General features: G+C 43.7%; 1 protein-coding gene across 1 annotated transcript; it reads right to left on the bottom strand.

The window, feature by feature from the left end:
- Positions 1 to 5,458: 5,458 nt before the first annotated feature.
- Positions 5,459 to 14,546, bottom strand: MYL6 (myosin light chain 6). The gene is made up of 6 exons (XM_088473054.1): positions 14,408 to 14,546; positions 14,203 to 14,230; positions 11,697 to 11,840; positions 11,343 to 11,516; positions 10,264 to 10,341; positions 5,459 to 5,801 (listed from the first exon to the last, which is right to left on the bottom strand). The coding sequence occupies exons 1-6, from the start codon at positions 14,408 to 14,410 to the stop codon at positions 5,773 to 5,775; spliced, it is 456 nt and encodes a 151-aa protein (XP_088329180.1). The 5' UTR covers positions 14,411 to 14,546; the 3' UTR covers positions 5,459 to 5,772.
- Between the last annotated feature and the right edge of the window lie 415 nt (positions 14,547 to 14,961).

Raw genomic sequence — 14,961 nt, forward strand, 5'->3', positions numbered from 1 at the left:
GAGTCTATCAGTGCAGCTCTGCGCTCAGTGCGCTGCTGGCGGCTGGACTGAAAGGACGGGGCCTGGGATGGAAACTGCACATTGGCCCCCTCCTCTCTTGAAACACCCCTGGTTATGATGGTGTTATTTTCCTTTTGGTTGCTGCCAGATATGAAACAAAAAAGAAGGCAACAATAGTGTAATACTGCCACAATAATAAATGGAGTCAATAAATGAAGTTCAAAGAGATTAAGGTGAAGATTTTTGTTTACTCTGTTATTCCCTCAGAAACATTGACTTTGGATGGAGTGAAGTACTGTATATGCATGTTTATTACGCTGCCCAGAAGCACCTTATAACTGTTTAATAGATGCATACATATTCCCTTATAATAAACTTATATGAGTGCTGCTGCTTGTGGTGTTTGAACTATGGGGACTGTACTATCAATTTTTACAGGTGGCACCAGGATAGCTGCAGTTTCATTTGTTCTAATCTCTCTGGGAAGAGGCCATCAAAATCTGGAACTGGGTATGCCCATGTCACAGACTTAACAGAAATCTTCCCCATACTTACCGACTTTTAAGTTGTCTTTTCTGGGGCTGGAGCCGGAGAGGAACAGGTGCTCTGTGGCGGGGGCATTTTACGGTAAGGCCCGGTGCTTCGTGGATCTGTGAGGAGGGGGTGGGGCTAAATGACGTGATTTGTGTCATTAAACCCTGCCCACTCCCTACGGACCCGCTAATTTCATGGAAAATCTCCCCATCCTGCCCACTTCACTGTGGGATGTGGGAGATATGCCTACTGTGCGGGGGGTTACTCGAGAAGTCGGGAGCCTCCCGCGACTCCTGGGAGAGTAGGCAAGTATGATCTTCCCTCATAGTGAAGGCTTCCATAGCACAGAAAACAGTTCATTTTGAGACCCATATGTGGATCTTTTTGTTACCTCCTCCAGCACACAAACCAAGATTTGTGTCCATTGGGAGCTTGGTGAGTCATTCCAGTGAACAGACCTTGGGGGAGGGGGGGGGGGTGTGGGGGGGGGGGGGATTGTCAAAGGACAGATTATCCAACAAATTTTCTGTATCTTGTGCAAACCCTGACCAACTGGATGTGCATGACAGTATTGCTGAGATGTTGACAACAAGCTCCCTCTGATTGTGCCTAGACATTAATAAATGTTTAATCATATGCTAGAAATAAGGCTAGTTATCTAGCAACTATAAGTGTTGCGATCTTGTGAGGGGAGTTTAGGTTAACTTTGCTCTTATGTTATTATTATCCTTTATATGGTGCCACAAGATTTTCACCGCTCCTTACAAAGTACATAAACTAATGAGCGAACAAGAAAACAGCCATTAACAGAACAAAAGAGTGCAGGACAACGACATGGTTTATACACATTGCTGCATTACCGATCATAACACTTAAATAAGCAGCAGGATGCCAGCAACAAAATGTTGGGTGCCATTGTCAGGAGTTAGGAATAAATGATAGTACAAGTAAGGAAAGGCGAAGCACGTGAGAGAAGAGGGCCGTGCTTGTGACAGCATACATTTTAAAGAGGTGGGGCAGACAGATGGGTGACACAGGCAGTGAGGAAGTAACATGAGCAGTAAATTAGGATGAAAGTTGGAAAGCATTGATGAAGTAGTGGGTCTTGAGAGCCTGTTTGAAAATTAGTAGAGAGGTGAAGTGAATTGGCGGGCAGGTGTGTGGGTTATGAAGTCAGGAAGCCAACGGTCAAAATGCCGACCCCCGGCTTCCTGACGGTCATATTCTGGCAAGGTACTGATAGGCGTCGAAATCCCGACCCCTATCATTATCCCTACGCTGTGAGACCGACGCCTGGCATACCGAACGAAGGTAAGCCGGGCCGTGGGGAGGAAGCGTTTGCACCTCCACTCCCGTTTTTAATGGCCAGCCACTGTTACCACCTACAAACGGCTTCCCGTCACTCACTCTGCTGGGCTGTCTATGTGCAGCGAGCGAATGCATTGTGAACTTTCGCTAAGGTATTCGCATGCGCACTGCGATGCATACACACTGCATAACATCAGCAGCAGCGAAAGTATGCATCTTAGCCAGTGGGTCTGAATCAGGCCCTGTGTTACAAATCTCAGGTAAGACCCAGGATTTAGGTGTAAAAGCAGGTATAACTTTTTATGCAGCAATCCTAATTCCCTAAAGCAATTTAAGTTTCAGATCATAAAATTTCTACGCAGGCTTTTTGTGACTCCACTATTGAGATTCAAAAGTCCCAATGCCTCCATGATTTAGAACAGGTGTATAAATTAGTATCGCAGTCATTCTTATTTATCCGTGCTTATGCATGGTAATCCTCAAAACCTGAATAGTGTGTCTTGAAGACAAAGTTTGAGAACCACTGTTTTAGACTATTAGCGGGGGATTTGCTTGGCTGCTTAAATCCCTTGATTCTTTACTCTAAACCAGGGGTTCTCAACTCCAGTCCTCAATTACCACCATCAAGTCATGTTTTCTGTATTTATTTCATCATGCACAAGTGAGTAAATCTATTTTGCTGGGTCAGTAATTATCCCACCTGCTTCCAGACAGAAAACCTCAAAACATGACCTGTTGGGAAGACTTTGGTACAGGTTTTAGGATTGTAACCACTGGTCTATCACTACAGCGCTATTGACTCAAGTTTTCTTATCAGCCTTCCTGAGAGGTTTTTTACGTATTGAATGCCACTGTTAATATTACCTTCATTAAGAGGGTTTTGAGGCATTTATCACTATTTTCAAGATTGGAAGTGGTATGTGTTGCTGCTAGATTCATTGCATCAGAGTAAAGCTGGGTACACACTAGACAATATGTCACCTGATCCAGCTGACTTATCGTCCATGTTGGCAAGTGTGTAGGCGACTATGCTCGCTTCTGTGGGGTCATTTATCGAATTGACAGGTCAACCCAACATGCTGTTTAATCTGTCAGTTTGATAAACGACCCCATGCTTGTGGAGGCGGCTGGCGAAAGACATCATGCAGTCGTTCACCTGATCGTGCAGTGTCAAAACTACAGCACGATGTCGTTCATCGCATCGTCTGGTGTGTCCCCGACGTAAGAGACTGTATTTTGCAGCTTGTACCAAAAAAACTGCTTTTTATTTTTGTGAAAGTTATTCTAAAGTCTCATGCTCCAAAAACTAGGCTGAAAGCTCCGTTGTACAAGGAAAATTGCCAGAGCTGAATCCAGCACTGTAGAAATAATAATGATACATGCGTGTCAGTGATGTAAAGCATGGAAGACTGAAGTTGGCAGCAATCGGCAGATGACTGGTAAGCTTTGTTCTGACATTGCATTCTACACATCATTAGAGAAAAGCAGCAATGGGGGAGACAGATTCTAATTTCCCAGTCTATCATTAACAAAGTTGCTGAGATCTATAGGAGGGGAGGGGAAAAAAAAAAAAAATGGTATGATGGGCAATTTGAAGGTGTGTTGGCTGTTAAAAGTGTGAACATGTTTTCAATGACTTTTTCCATGTTTACACTGAAAGATAGTGATGGAATTCCACAGTCTAGGGGCATCCCTAATTAAGTCCTGCAGAGCTGGTAGTAAAATGGGCATAGTTTACTCCAAAAAAAAAAAAAAAAAAAAAAGTAGCAAGGAAAAAAATACTTATGCCCATATACGTAGGCTTGCCATATCATCCCTTTCATTCGGGACATAGGTTCTGTGGCTGATTAAAACCAGGTGAAATGGAGATGTGAAGTCAGCAAGCCAATCTGTTTAATTCATGTGTCCTAAATTGAAAGGATGACATGACAAGCCTATACATACAGAGCTGTACGCCTCCTAGCAGTAGCATAAGCACCTGGTGTACTACAAGTCATGGCCTTTGTGTACTTGCACCATCCCTATAATAAGTGCGATCAAGTCATCCCCTAACAGGTGTATAGACACTTCCATGCTGAATTTTCCTGGACATACCCTTATTGAACTTTGTCTATAAGAATGCTCATTCACACCTGTTCTAACTATCCTATCATAAAGGTAGGATACAAGCAAAGTGCATGCTGGTCTACATAGTCACATACTGTATGTGTGCATTTACTTTCTGGTCACATAGTGAATTAAAATATACAATAAACAAACTGTTTTGTGTTCACCTCTGCATTAGCCCCACTATATACTGGGAGAATGATTAGAGATGAGGGTACATTAACTTCTGTAATCACAGGTAGATCGGGACCAGAGCTCCATGCTACATTGTAGATTTTGGATGTAGAGAGAGTCATCCTACCTTGCTCCTTAAAATGTCAAACTTTATTTTTGTCACCAAGTTAAACTGCCATGTTTTGCAACAACGTACACTACAACTGGCTTTATCACTGTACCTGGGTCATTCCTTTGTTACATAAACAGCACAATACCATCATGATATAGTTCATTGCTGCTTCCAGTCAGAAACACTTTAGTTGTAGTGCTAATGTAATTCAGTCAGTGTAAATACCTATTTATAACATCACATAATTAGATACCCTAAGCAACTTTCATTTTAGAGACTTCTTCTTTTGGAATAAAATGTTCTGAAGCCACCATGGGAGAAAAGGAGCAATAAGATGTCCCTTAGCAATCACTGATCTCATTGTGTGTGACTAAGTAACTAGGCACCTCTTCAGCAGATGGCCTTGTGCAGGCTCTGCTCAGTAATAATAAGCATGTGTACGGACAAGGTTCAGGCAGCATGGAGGGAGAACAGTGAGGATTATCTACATTCCTTATTTTATACCAATAGGGAGTTTACAGCAGAGGGGAATTAAATTGTTTACTCGTGTCTGCAGCTCCAAGCTAAGGTGATGGGTGATGTTCAATTGTTTGCACCACTGAGCACGAGTGCCCATTAGTTATACTCTCTCTCTCCTGAGGTGGCGAGCAGAAATCTGCCAAAACCCAAAGTCAGGCTTTTGAGTGCCCATATTGCTTTTGGGTAGCAGTTTGCACGCATTTAGCTGCTTTTCGTGGCTAATCCCAATGCAATTGGGCACAACATTCAGCACCATGATTGAATACCACCCGTCAGTTAGAAGAGTGCTGCCAGCACGAATAAACAATTGAATGCCCCCTCTGAGCATCATTTTCCATAACATTAGGGAAATACATTTACTGTCACAATAAAAGATATGTAGACACAAAATTAGCCCATTAGGGAGTGGATTATTAACCAAAAGGTTCTGTTTGTTATCAAAAAGGAAAGACTGTACATTACCTTACTATAGGAAAACTATTTGATGGAGTAGATTCTCGAATGCGATGGGCACGGTCAGTCAGGGAGGAAATTAGATAAGGCTTTTATTTAGGAGTCAAGCATGGTTATTCTTTATAGACATTTTATTTTTGAGCAGATGTCAAACAATGCAGTTTTACGCTCTATCACCATTGTTCCTGGAACAAATGTACAATTTCCAAGACATCACCTGTTATCACAACAAAAGCAAAATTCACAGGGAGGTTTTGAAAAACAAAAATGCCACTTTATTCACTGAGCGGGAAAAATAGAAATAATTTATTATCTGTGTGGTAAAATAGTTACAGAGACTGCAGACTCTCTTATGGTTCATTATGGGGACCTATGTTTCAGTACACCCCAGTCCTGAGGGGACACACTCCTTCATGACATCAGATGGTAAGATGACAACAGGGTAAGTAGACCAGGACCCTTATTACACAGCTCAACCTCACCTCCAAGGGAAAAATATAGATAGGAATATTAAAACATAAGGCAACCCCCCCTTGCCCTGGCTGGAAGTGTACAGTGGAGAAGATTCAGCCGCTCATTACCATCCGGACAAGTTCTGAAAGGAAACAAAAAGTAAGTTACTTACAAGATAGAGCTGAAAGAGACGTTAAACCTGCTGTTTAGCACGAGAAATATGAAAAGCCTTTGACATTAATATCCAAATTAGGATAGACTATTGTTTAATTAAGCTTCAGCGATAAAGAGGTAGTCACAAGATTTCTGTGAAACAGCAAATCAACAAGTTCACAGTCCCTTCCAGAAGGGGCAAGGGCTCCTACATGAGCAGATGGGGTTAAAGATGCAAGTTTATATAGTATGGAAACTGACTAAAGAGGAAATATGTAATTATTTTACACAATAGGCACCCATGAGGTGCACCTACATGAACTGGAGTAAGCCATTTTGCTGGCTTAACCAAAAACCTGAGCATGCAGTGGCTCCGATGTGGTCATGAAGTGCCTAGTGACCAGGTGGCCAGTGTTCCTCTAGATAACTTCCTCCACTATGTTTAGGCAACAGGCAGATTCTTTCCAGTTTGTCCCATTATACAGCCATGGCCAAAAGGTTTGAGAATGACACAAGTATTGGTTTTCACAAAGTTTGCTGCTTCAGTGTTTTTAGACAGTTTTGTCAGATGTTACTATGGTATACTGAAGTCAAATTACAAGCATTTCATAAGTGTAAAAGGCTTTTATTGACCATTACATTAAGTTTATGCAAAGAATCAATATTTGCAGTGTTGACCCTTCTTTTATAAGACCTCTGCAATTCACCCTGGCATGCTGTCAATCAACTTCTGGGCCACATACTGACTGATGGCCGCCCATTCTTGCCTAAATCAATGCTTGGAGTTTGTCAGAATGTGTGGGCTTTTGTTTGTCCACCAGTCTCTTGAGGATTGACCACAAGTTCTCAATGGGATTAAGGTCTGGGGAGTTTCCTGGCCATGGACCCAAAATTTCGATGGTTTGTTCCCCGAGCCACTTAGTTATCACTTTTTCCTTATGGCAAGGTGCTCCATCATGCTGGAAAAGGCATTGTTCGGCACCAAACTGTTCTTGGATGGTTGGGAGAAGTTGCTCTTGTTTTGGTACCATTCTTTATTCATGGCTGTGTTCTTTGGCTAAATTGCGAATGATCCCACTCCCGTGACACAGGACAAAGACTTTTGGGAGGATGGCCTGGTGTCAAGAAGGATAGCAAAGAAACCACTTCTCTCCAGGAAAAACATCACGGACAGACCGATATTCTGCAAAAGGTAAAGGGATTGGACTGCCGAGGACTGGGGTAAAGTTATTTTCTCTGATGAATCCCCTTTCAGATTGTTTGCGGAATCTGGAAAAACGCTCATCAGGAGAAGGAAAGGTGAGCACTACCATCAGTCCTGTGTCATGCCAACAGTAAAGCATCCCGAGACCATTCATGTGTGAGGTTGCTTCTCAGCCAAGGGAGTGGGCTCATTCTTAATTTGGCCTAAGAACACAGCCATGAATAAAGAATGGTTCAAAAACAAGAGGCACTTCTAACCATCCAAGAACAGTTTGGTGACGAACAATGCCATTTCCAGCATGATGGAGCTCCTTGCCATAAGGAAAAAGTAATAACCAAGTGGCTCGGGGAACAAAACATTGAAATTATGGGTCCATGGCCAGGAAACTCCCCAGACCTTAATTTCATTGAGAAATTGTCCACCCGCCTCTTGAGGATTGACCGCAAACAAAAACCCCACAAATTCTGACAAACTCTGAGCATTGATTAGGCAAGAATGGGCAGCCATCCGTCAGTATGTGGCTCAGAAGTTGATTGACAGCATGCGAGGGTGAATTGCAATGGTCTTGAAAAAGTAGTGTCAACACTGCAAATATTGACTCTTTGCATAAACTTAAATTGTCAATAAAAGCCTTGACACTTATGAAATGCTTGTAATTTTACTTCAGTATACCGTAGTAACATCTGAAAAAAAAGGTCCAAAAATACTGAAGCCGCAAACTTTGGCAAAACCAACACTTGTCATTCTCAAAACTTTTCGCCACGGCTGTATATAAGTTTACCTAACAGAAGTATGGTGATTAGATTTTAGATCTTTAGTAGCTGTTGCTATGGGGAAGATGCATCAAACCTTATAAAGAGAAGATGATAATAGCTAGAAGCTGGTTGCTATGGGAAACTTCTCTGTACTTTAGTTTCTAGGGGTGAAATGTATCAAACTTTCTAAAGTGCTAGTTTTAGGTGTTTTTGTAGAACTACACTATACTAAAGGGTCAATTCAATTGGAGGAAAATTGCAGGTGCAACAGTGTAGCAACACCGGCAGCTGAACTTAACCCAGGCTTGCCGATATTGTACGCAGTCCTATGGGGCTACGAACAAACATCAGCGAGTCCGGAGCAAGCGTAAAAGCGGCATATGGTCAGTTGAACTGAGCCCCAAGTGTAACAGATATAGTAACCTAACCCACTATATGCCAAATGTACCAGAATGTCTTCTACATACTAATGGAATTCATACCTCATCAAAAATAACCAATAGGAGCCCCTCTCCCACATCAAATATCTAGTGAACTAACAGATTAGGTCATGTAATCTACAGCAAACTGAGCAAGGATTGGAAGGCATAAGCATCAAAAGATTTTCTATCATCTACTAAAAGGTTAAATGCAATCTGCAGATTGCCAATAGCAAGAAAGCAAGAGTTTAATGAACTGCAGGAGAACAGCCAGGTTACACACACAGATCTGTCTCACATCTACATGTAGCAGCTTCATGTGTCCCAACAGGACAGCAGCACTCCACTAAAATAGCCGTTTATCATATTTAATTCAATCACATTGCACCATAGAGACAGAGGCCCTGACTCAGACCCGCTCGCTGGGTTTGTGGGAGTTTAATTTTTTTTTTCTCTCCGGCCGCTAGCAAAGCTGTGGGAGACCACCCACAGCTTGTGCGAGTGGCCAGGAGACCATCACGATAATCGCGACCATCTGCCTTGCAACGAGACCCTACGGTAGGGTTTAGGCTGCCGCAAGGCCGAGAGGACTTCCTGCTCTAATAGAGCAGGAAGTCCAATACTGATGTCAGCAAGACCTCCCAACAAACACCAGTCGTTCCTAAGGAAACACCTGCGTTTGTCCAGCCAGCCACCCCGCCCCCCCCCTCTCTCCCCACCCGCTCACAAAATGGGGCGAGCTGTCACTCACCATCGACAGCCCCCCGTGTCTTGTTACGAGAACCATAGCGACTGAACTTCAGTCGCTCAAGCGGGGCTCGCGCACGCCAGACGTAGCGCATGTGCAAAAACATCGTCCTGCTTGCGAGCGCATGGCGCTCGTGAGCGGCTGTGAATCAGGGCCAAAATCTTTAATGAACTGTCCACTCGTTAAACGGTTTCTGGACTTACCACACTAATATCTTCACATGCATATTAATAAAAGGAACGACAGACACATGGGACAAAACTACAGACCCAATATCTTGGCAATTAAATAGCATCCCTCCTTTTAAAATGTTAGAAAAAGTGGCACCAGGCCTTAGATTGGTCAGTAGATGCAGGGAGAATTTTGGATTTTAACAGACGTTTCCATTTTTATTTTTAGAGCAAATTTGAAATCAAACTGAGCATCACCTGCGTGTTCCTTTTAGATCTACAACTCTCAGCAACCATGCACACAGTCACTTCACAAGCAGCAGACCTCCTGCAAAGGCGGCTCATTGGCAGAGTTTGTTAAGATGCCGCAATGACACCTTAGCGTCGTTAGAGGAGCTATCTATTACAATGCAGCTCTGGCAGAGCAGAGAGCATGCAGAGACATGCCAAGGCATCCAGGATGGTTCAAAGAGGAAGGGGGAGGGAAAATAAAAAAAAGTTGAAAAATCACAAACTGAGACCAGGATGAAGAACCAGCATACCCAGGGGGTGTGGTCACGCAGACATGATGTGCCTGACAAAGTCTGTGGGAAGGAAGATTTGTCAGAGACTCCAGTTAACCCCAAACACATGGAACACAGATTCTCTCCCCCCACAAAAAAACATTAAAAAAAAGTAATGTTGCTTGCTTAAAATATATTAACATAGTTACACAGGTGCCAAAATGTTGATCAGTTAAACACCAGATATAACAGACAAGCCATTGTTATACATGCTACACTCCAGCCCTCACACAAGACCCTAGAGGTGGAATGATGAGAGGAATGCACTTTGTTCCAGTGTTCTAATAATGGTAATGGACTGTCCAGCAAATGTTTGTAGCTCTAGCTCAGGCCTGGCCAACCTGTGGCTCTCCAGCTGTTGTGAAACTACAAATCCCAGCATGCCCTGCTACAGTTTTGCTATTAGGGAATGCCAAAACTGTTGCAGGGCATGCTGGGACTTGTAGTTTCACAACAGCTGGAGAGCCACAGGTTGGTGATAGATACAACTATTACCCCACGCAACAAGTCACACAATCATAAAAAGGCACCTTCTTGTCACATCACAGAATAATTCTTACTGAAAACCCATAAGGTGGCGAGGGACTCTCACCTTCATAATTAATGCAGCCATTAGCGTCTTCATGACCAGATACCAGCATCTCCACCTCATCTTCCTGCATCTTTTCTCCTGAAAACCACCAGAAAACATTTCCATTAATGACAAATTGAAATTACTATTTCAGTGCAGCAGTTCCCGGTCAGGCCAGCAGGCCACGTGTGCCACGGCCAGCAGGCCACGTGTGCCACAGCAGCAGGCCACGTGTGCCACAGCAGCAGGCCACGTGTGCCACAGCAGCAGGCCACGTGTGCCACAGCAGCAGGCCACGTGTGCCACAGCAGCAGGCCACGTGTGCCACAGCAGCAGGCCACGTGTGCCACAGCAGCAGGCCACGTGTGCCACAGCAGCAGGCCACGTGTGCCACAGCAGCAGTTTATGGACTATAAAGGGACAATCCTTTAACTGTAAACTATGAAACAGCAATTTGCTAATTAGAAGTAAAAGACAGCTGCCAATTACTTTGGTGAATTTCAAACAAGAACAAAAACAACAAACCACAATTTTGGATATCTGTTGCAAATTACATTTCATTTTCTTAAATATTGTCATAGAAAATTATCCTGTGAAGTATTTGTCACCTTGGGGTAAGTGTAATAGGGTGTGCGTAGTTCTGTTTTACTAAAAGTATTCTTCAATGCACTTCATGAAAGACCTACATTGAAATCTAATATTAAAAAAGTAGTTACCCAAATAATGATCAAAATAAGTTTTCATTTCAATTATTCCTGATACTTGTAAAGAACACTCAAAATTGCTACAATAAAGTGACAATTCTGACTATTTGGGTTTTAAACATATCTGCAGTTAGACTTGGATAAAAAATCAGCTCACTTTCCACATACTATTGTAAAACCAGTGCAATATCAGGCTACAGCTACAGACTGACCATCTACTAAGGGTGACAGTACACATGTCCATTCTTTAGCAGCAATGCAGCAAGATGTACACATGCATGAAGAGCTGATCAGGATGTCAGCATCATCTTTTATTACCATGCTCACTACAAGTGCACACAGTTTATGATAAAGCCTCAGAAGGGAGCCCAGTTCTGTTCCCAAGTGTCTCCTCACCTAGAGTAACAAGGACATGACGTAGCTCCGCCCCCATCACAGTGCCATTGCCTTCCTTGTCGAATACTTTCAGGCCCTCTACGAAGTCGTCCTGTGTGCCTTGGTCCTTGTTCTTGGCAATGGTTTGCATCATGGGAAGGAACTGATCAAAGCCAAGCATCTTACTGTTCAGCTCTATATAGGGGTAAATTGAATGATTACTTCAGAACAAATAAAACCTAAACACCCATCCCATCCAGCTATGAAGGATGGATAGATAAAGAGATGTTAAGGATTGTAACAGTTGTATTCTAGATTGGTCATCAAAAGAGAACTATAATGGAATTACTATTTGTTCTTGAAAAGATCACACACCTTCAGACTTCGGATTTCCCAAGACTTTAAGAACCTCAGCATTTGTAGGGTTCTGTCCCAGAGCTCGCATGACATCCCCACACTGGTTGTAGAAGATTTTGCCATCTCCGCTGCGATCGAAGAGATTAAAAGCGTCTTTGAAATCTGGGATGAAACATTTTCCCACATGTGGTTATGAGACTCAAAACAGACTTTATGACCTGGTGCAGAGTAAAAAAATGCAGCTGGACTTCAAATCCTATTGGGGGGTTCAATTGAACGCAATGTTGCACAGCACAGGGAAGGAGATCCAAGAGCTATTCCATAGTCCCCATAGCACCCTGCACTTCAGTCGGGAGATGCAGGTAGCGGCGCACTTAAGCCAAGCGTTTAGTGCGGTAACCTGCATTCCCAGACTTCAGTGTCAGCCGCGATGCTCTTAGGACACACGTTAAGCTGGATTCCAGCATAGTGGTCCTAGTTTCGTCAGCTTTCTGCTCACACTTCAGGAAGGTGAGAGCAGAAATAATCTAGTCAGCGTTAACCGGGAACTCATTCCCCGCGCAGTTCAAAATCACATTTAATTGAATTCCCTCCCATATAAGCATAGACTACATTACTATGTAGAGCTGTATTAATCATGAAAGATGTCACATTTATATTTGTTTATTTCAGAATCATACCTAAACATCAGGGATACAGATTGTTGGATCATGGCTGCTTAAACACATCTTGCATGTTACTAGGCCCAGTCACAAACACTGCACCCGCCTTTGTGGGCAGAACTCAGTAACGGACAGCAGAGAATAATATCTTGCAGAAATGTAATGTCAATCTCCTGTGGCATGGAAACTGCTACATACATACATAACAGCCTTGTTACAAAATAAAATGCTAATTTGGACAGTCAAAAAAAGGAGATACTCTATATCCTATTTGTTACTGCAGGAAATGTTTCACATGCAATAACTGGGTGAGGCTCTCTTACTCAGCTCTAACAATTCCGGGCAGAGAATGATGTTAGACTACAGTCTGTCTAGCAGGCTACCACTTCCTTCCTGTGGCACTCCCTGCACCCGGCCCCTCCTGCTAAATTCCAGAGAGTGGAGCTGAATCCATCCTACAGGACTCAGCCCATGCAGCCTACTTGTTATTCGCATTGTATTGTCTGCAGCACGGCCATTCCCCATCTAAATTGTCACCGTGCCTCAGACTGTACAGGCTGGTCTAGCTATAAGGACAGGATGAGGGACAGCAGGATCCCTCAGGCATTTTCCAGAAAGGAATGAGGGACAGAACTCCCAATTTTCTATTCTACGGACTCCTCCTCCCACCATGACAGCACTGTACTAACTGGCTCAGAATGAGGCTTTGTTACCATATAAGGCATCCAGGGAACAGCCTGGCAGCCATTTTATTGCATAGGAAGGGAGGGTTGGATTGTGTCAAGAGGCTAATGCTGAGATAGGCATGCAAAACACATCAGCACACCAGACCCCTGCAACCCCTGCCGCCTTATAAGGCTAACACCATTGCATCACAATAGACATTCGTTACTAAACAATTTAGGATGCAAACATGCAAAGTAGTTTTCCATATTAAACACTGTATAAAACTGCAGCAATTACTACAACTTGCTCTATAGAGAAAATGCTATTAGCTATTTATATGATGCAGGAAACAGTCCTGTAATTAGAAAAAATGCACATACACCTGAAACAGTCATTAGTGCCAGTAAACAACATGTATGTGCAAAACAAAGTTTCTGCAATTGTTATATTGGCATGAAGGAAGCAGATTTATTAATTTTAACACTTATTTCAATGCAAAAAGCAGATATGTCTCGTTATCATAGCTCAGTACAGACACTGCACAGATTAAGGGAAAGAACTGATCTAACCCTATAAATTACTGCACAGGTTCTCAAACTCGGTCCCCAGGACCCCAAACGGTGCATGTTTTCCATGTCTCCACACTGAATCAAGTGAAATAATTAGCTCCACCTGTGGACCTTTTAAAATGTGTCAGTGAGTAATGATTACACCTGTGCACATGCTGGGTGACCTGCAAAACGAACTGTGTGGGGTCCTGAGGACCGAGTTTGAGAACCACTGAATTACTGTATTAGAATACAGGGTAAGGGGGTGACAGACTGGATGCAGGGGCGGAGCTGCAAACTCAGGTATATTAGAATACAGGGTAAGGGGGTGACAGACTGGATGCAGGGAAGGAGCTGCACACTCAGGTATATTAGAATACAGGGTAAGGGGGAGCAGAGAGGTAACCTCAGAACACAGCAGTGTCACTTACCCGCCAGCTGTCCTGGGGATAAATCCAATCTGGTCACCAGAAAGAAGAGAGACAGACAGGGGTGATAGTGCGAGGAAGTGTTGGCAATGAAGGAACACTGAGCATTGGGCAGGGGAAGGGGTGTTGAGACAAAGCTCCTATGACCAGCCGCCGACTGTAACCAAACTCCATAGGTGCCACACTCATCAGCCAATAACATACATCGGCGGTCACTTACCGGTTATCTGGTCTTCTGAGAAGTCACACTGTGCAATGCAAGACAAGGAAACATGGGTCAGACAGTGCAATGTGAGACCGCATCCACACCCCGATATATGCCACTGCCCGGCACTATGTACTGCACCCACCAGCGTGTAATGTTACACTGCCTAATCCCCCCGGCCCACCGTAAGACTACAGATCCGGTGGCGGCCCCTCCTCACCATGTCTGCGGCCGCTCCCGTCTCTTCTTCCGGAATGTGTGAGCGGCAGGGAGAGCGCTGAGCGCTTTCTAGCTTCGGAGACGTCACAGCCCCCGGAGCGGCCCCTCCCAGCCAATGACAACACGGCAGGTGAAGCTCTAGAAAGTCACCGCTTGGAGTGCCATCTAGTGCTTGTTTTTATGTGCTGCAGGAGGATTGGGAAATACGAGGGTGGTTCAATGAATAAGGTAACAAGACCTCTCATTGAGTAAATTTATTCAACTTGTACATATACGTATAAGCAATACTATGGCCTTTGTATAAATTATTTTTCCACATAGTCCCCATACTTGTCTAAGGATTTGTTCCAACGGTACACCAAGGCATCTATCCCGGCATAGAAGAAATCATTGTCAAGTATCTGGACATGAACTTCACCATCGGGTACTAATCACCTTCCAACCTGGTGCTTCTTCAATGGTCCAAATAAATGAAAATCATTCTGTGCCAGCCCAGGCTGTAGGAGATTGTCCAGTACCTCCCAGTGGTAGCGCTGTAACAACTCACGCATGCGG

Source organism: Taudactylus pleione, unplaced genomic scaffold (genome assembly GCF_031769625.1).
Source record: "Taudactylus pleione unplaced genomic scaffold, aTauple2 ptg000130l, whole genome shotgun sequence".
NCBI classification, from domain to species: domain Eukaryota; kingdom Metazoa; phylum Chordata; class Amphibia; order Anura; family Myobatrachidae; genus Taudactylus; species Taudactylus pleione.

Excerpts from the sequence above, each read along its gene's own strand:
- MYL6 (XM_088473054.1), bottom strand. Across the intron at positions 11,841-14,202 it reads CTCAGAAGACCAGATAACCG|ATTTCAAAGACGCTTTTAAT; the intron begins GTAAGTGACCGC and ends GTTTCATCCCAG. Across the intron at positions 11,517-11,696 it reads GGGAAATCCGAAGTCTGAAG|AGCTGAACAGTAAGATGCTT; the intron begins GTGTGTGATCTT and ends ACCCCTATATAG.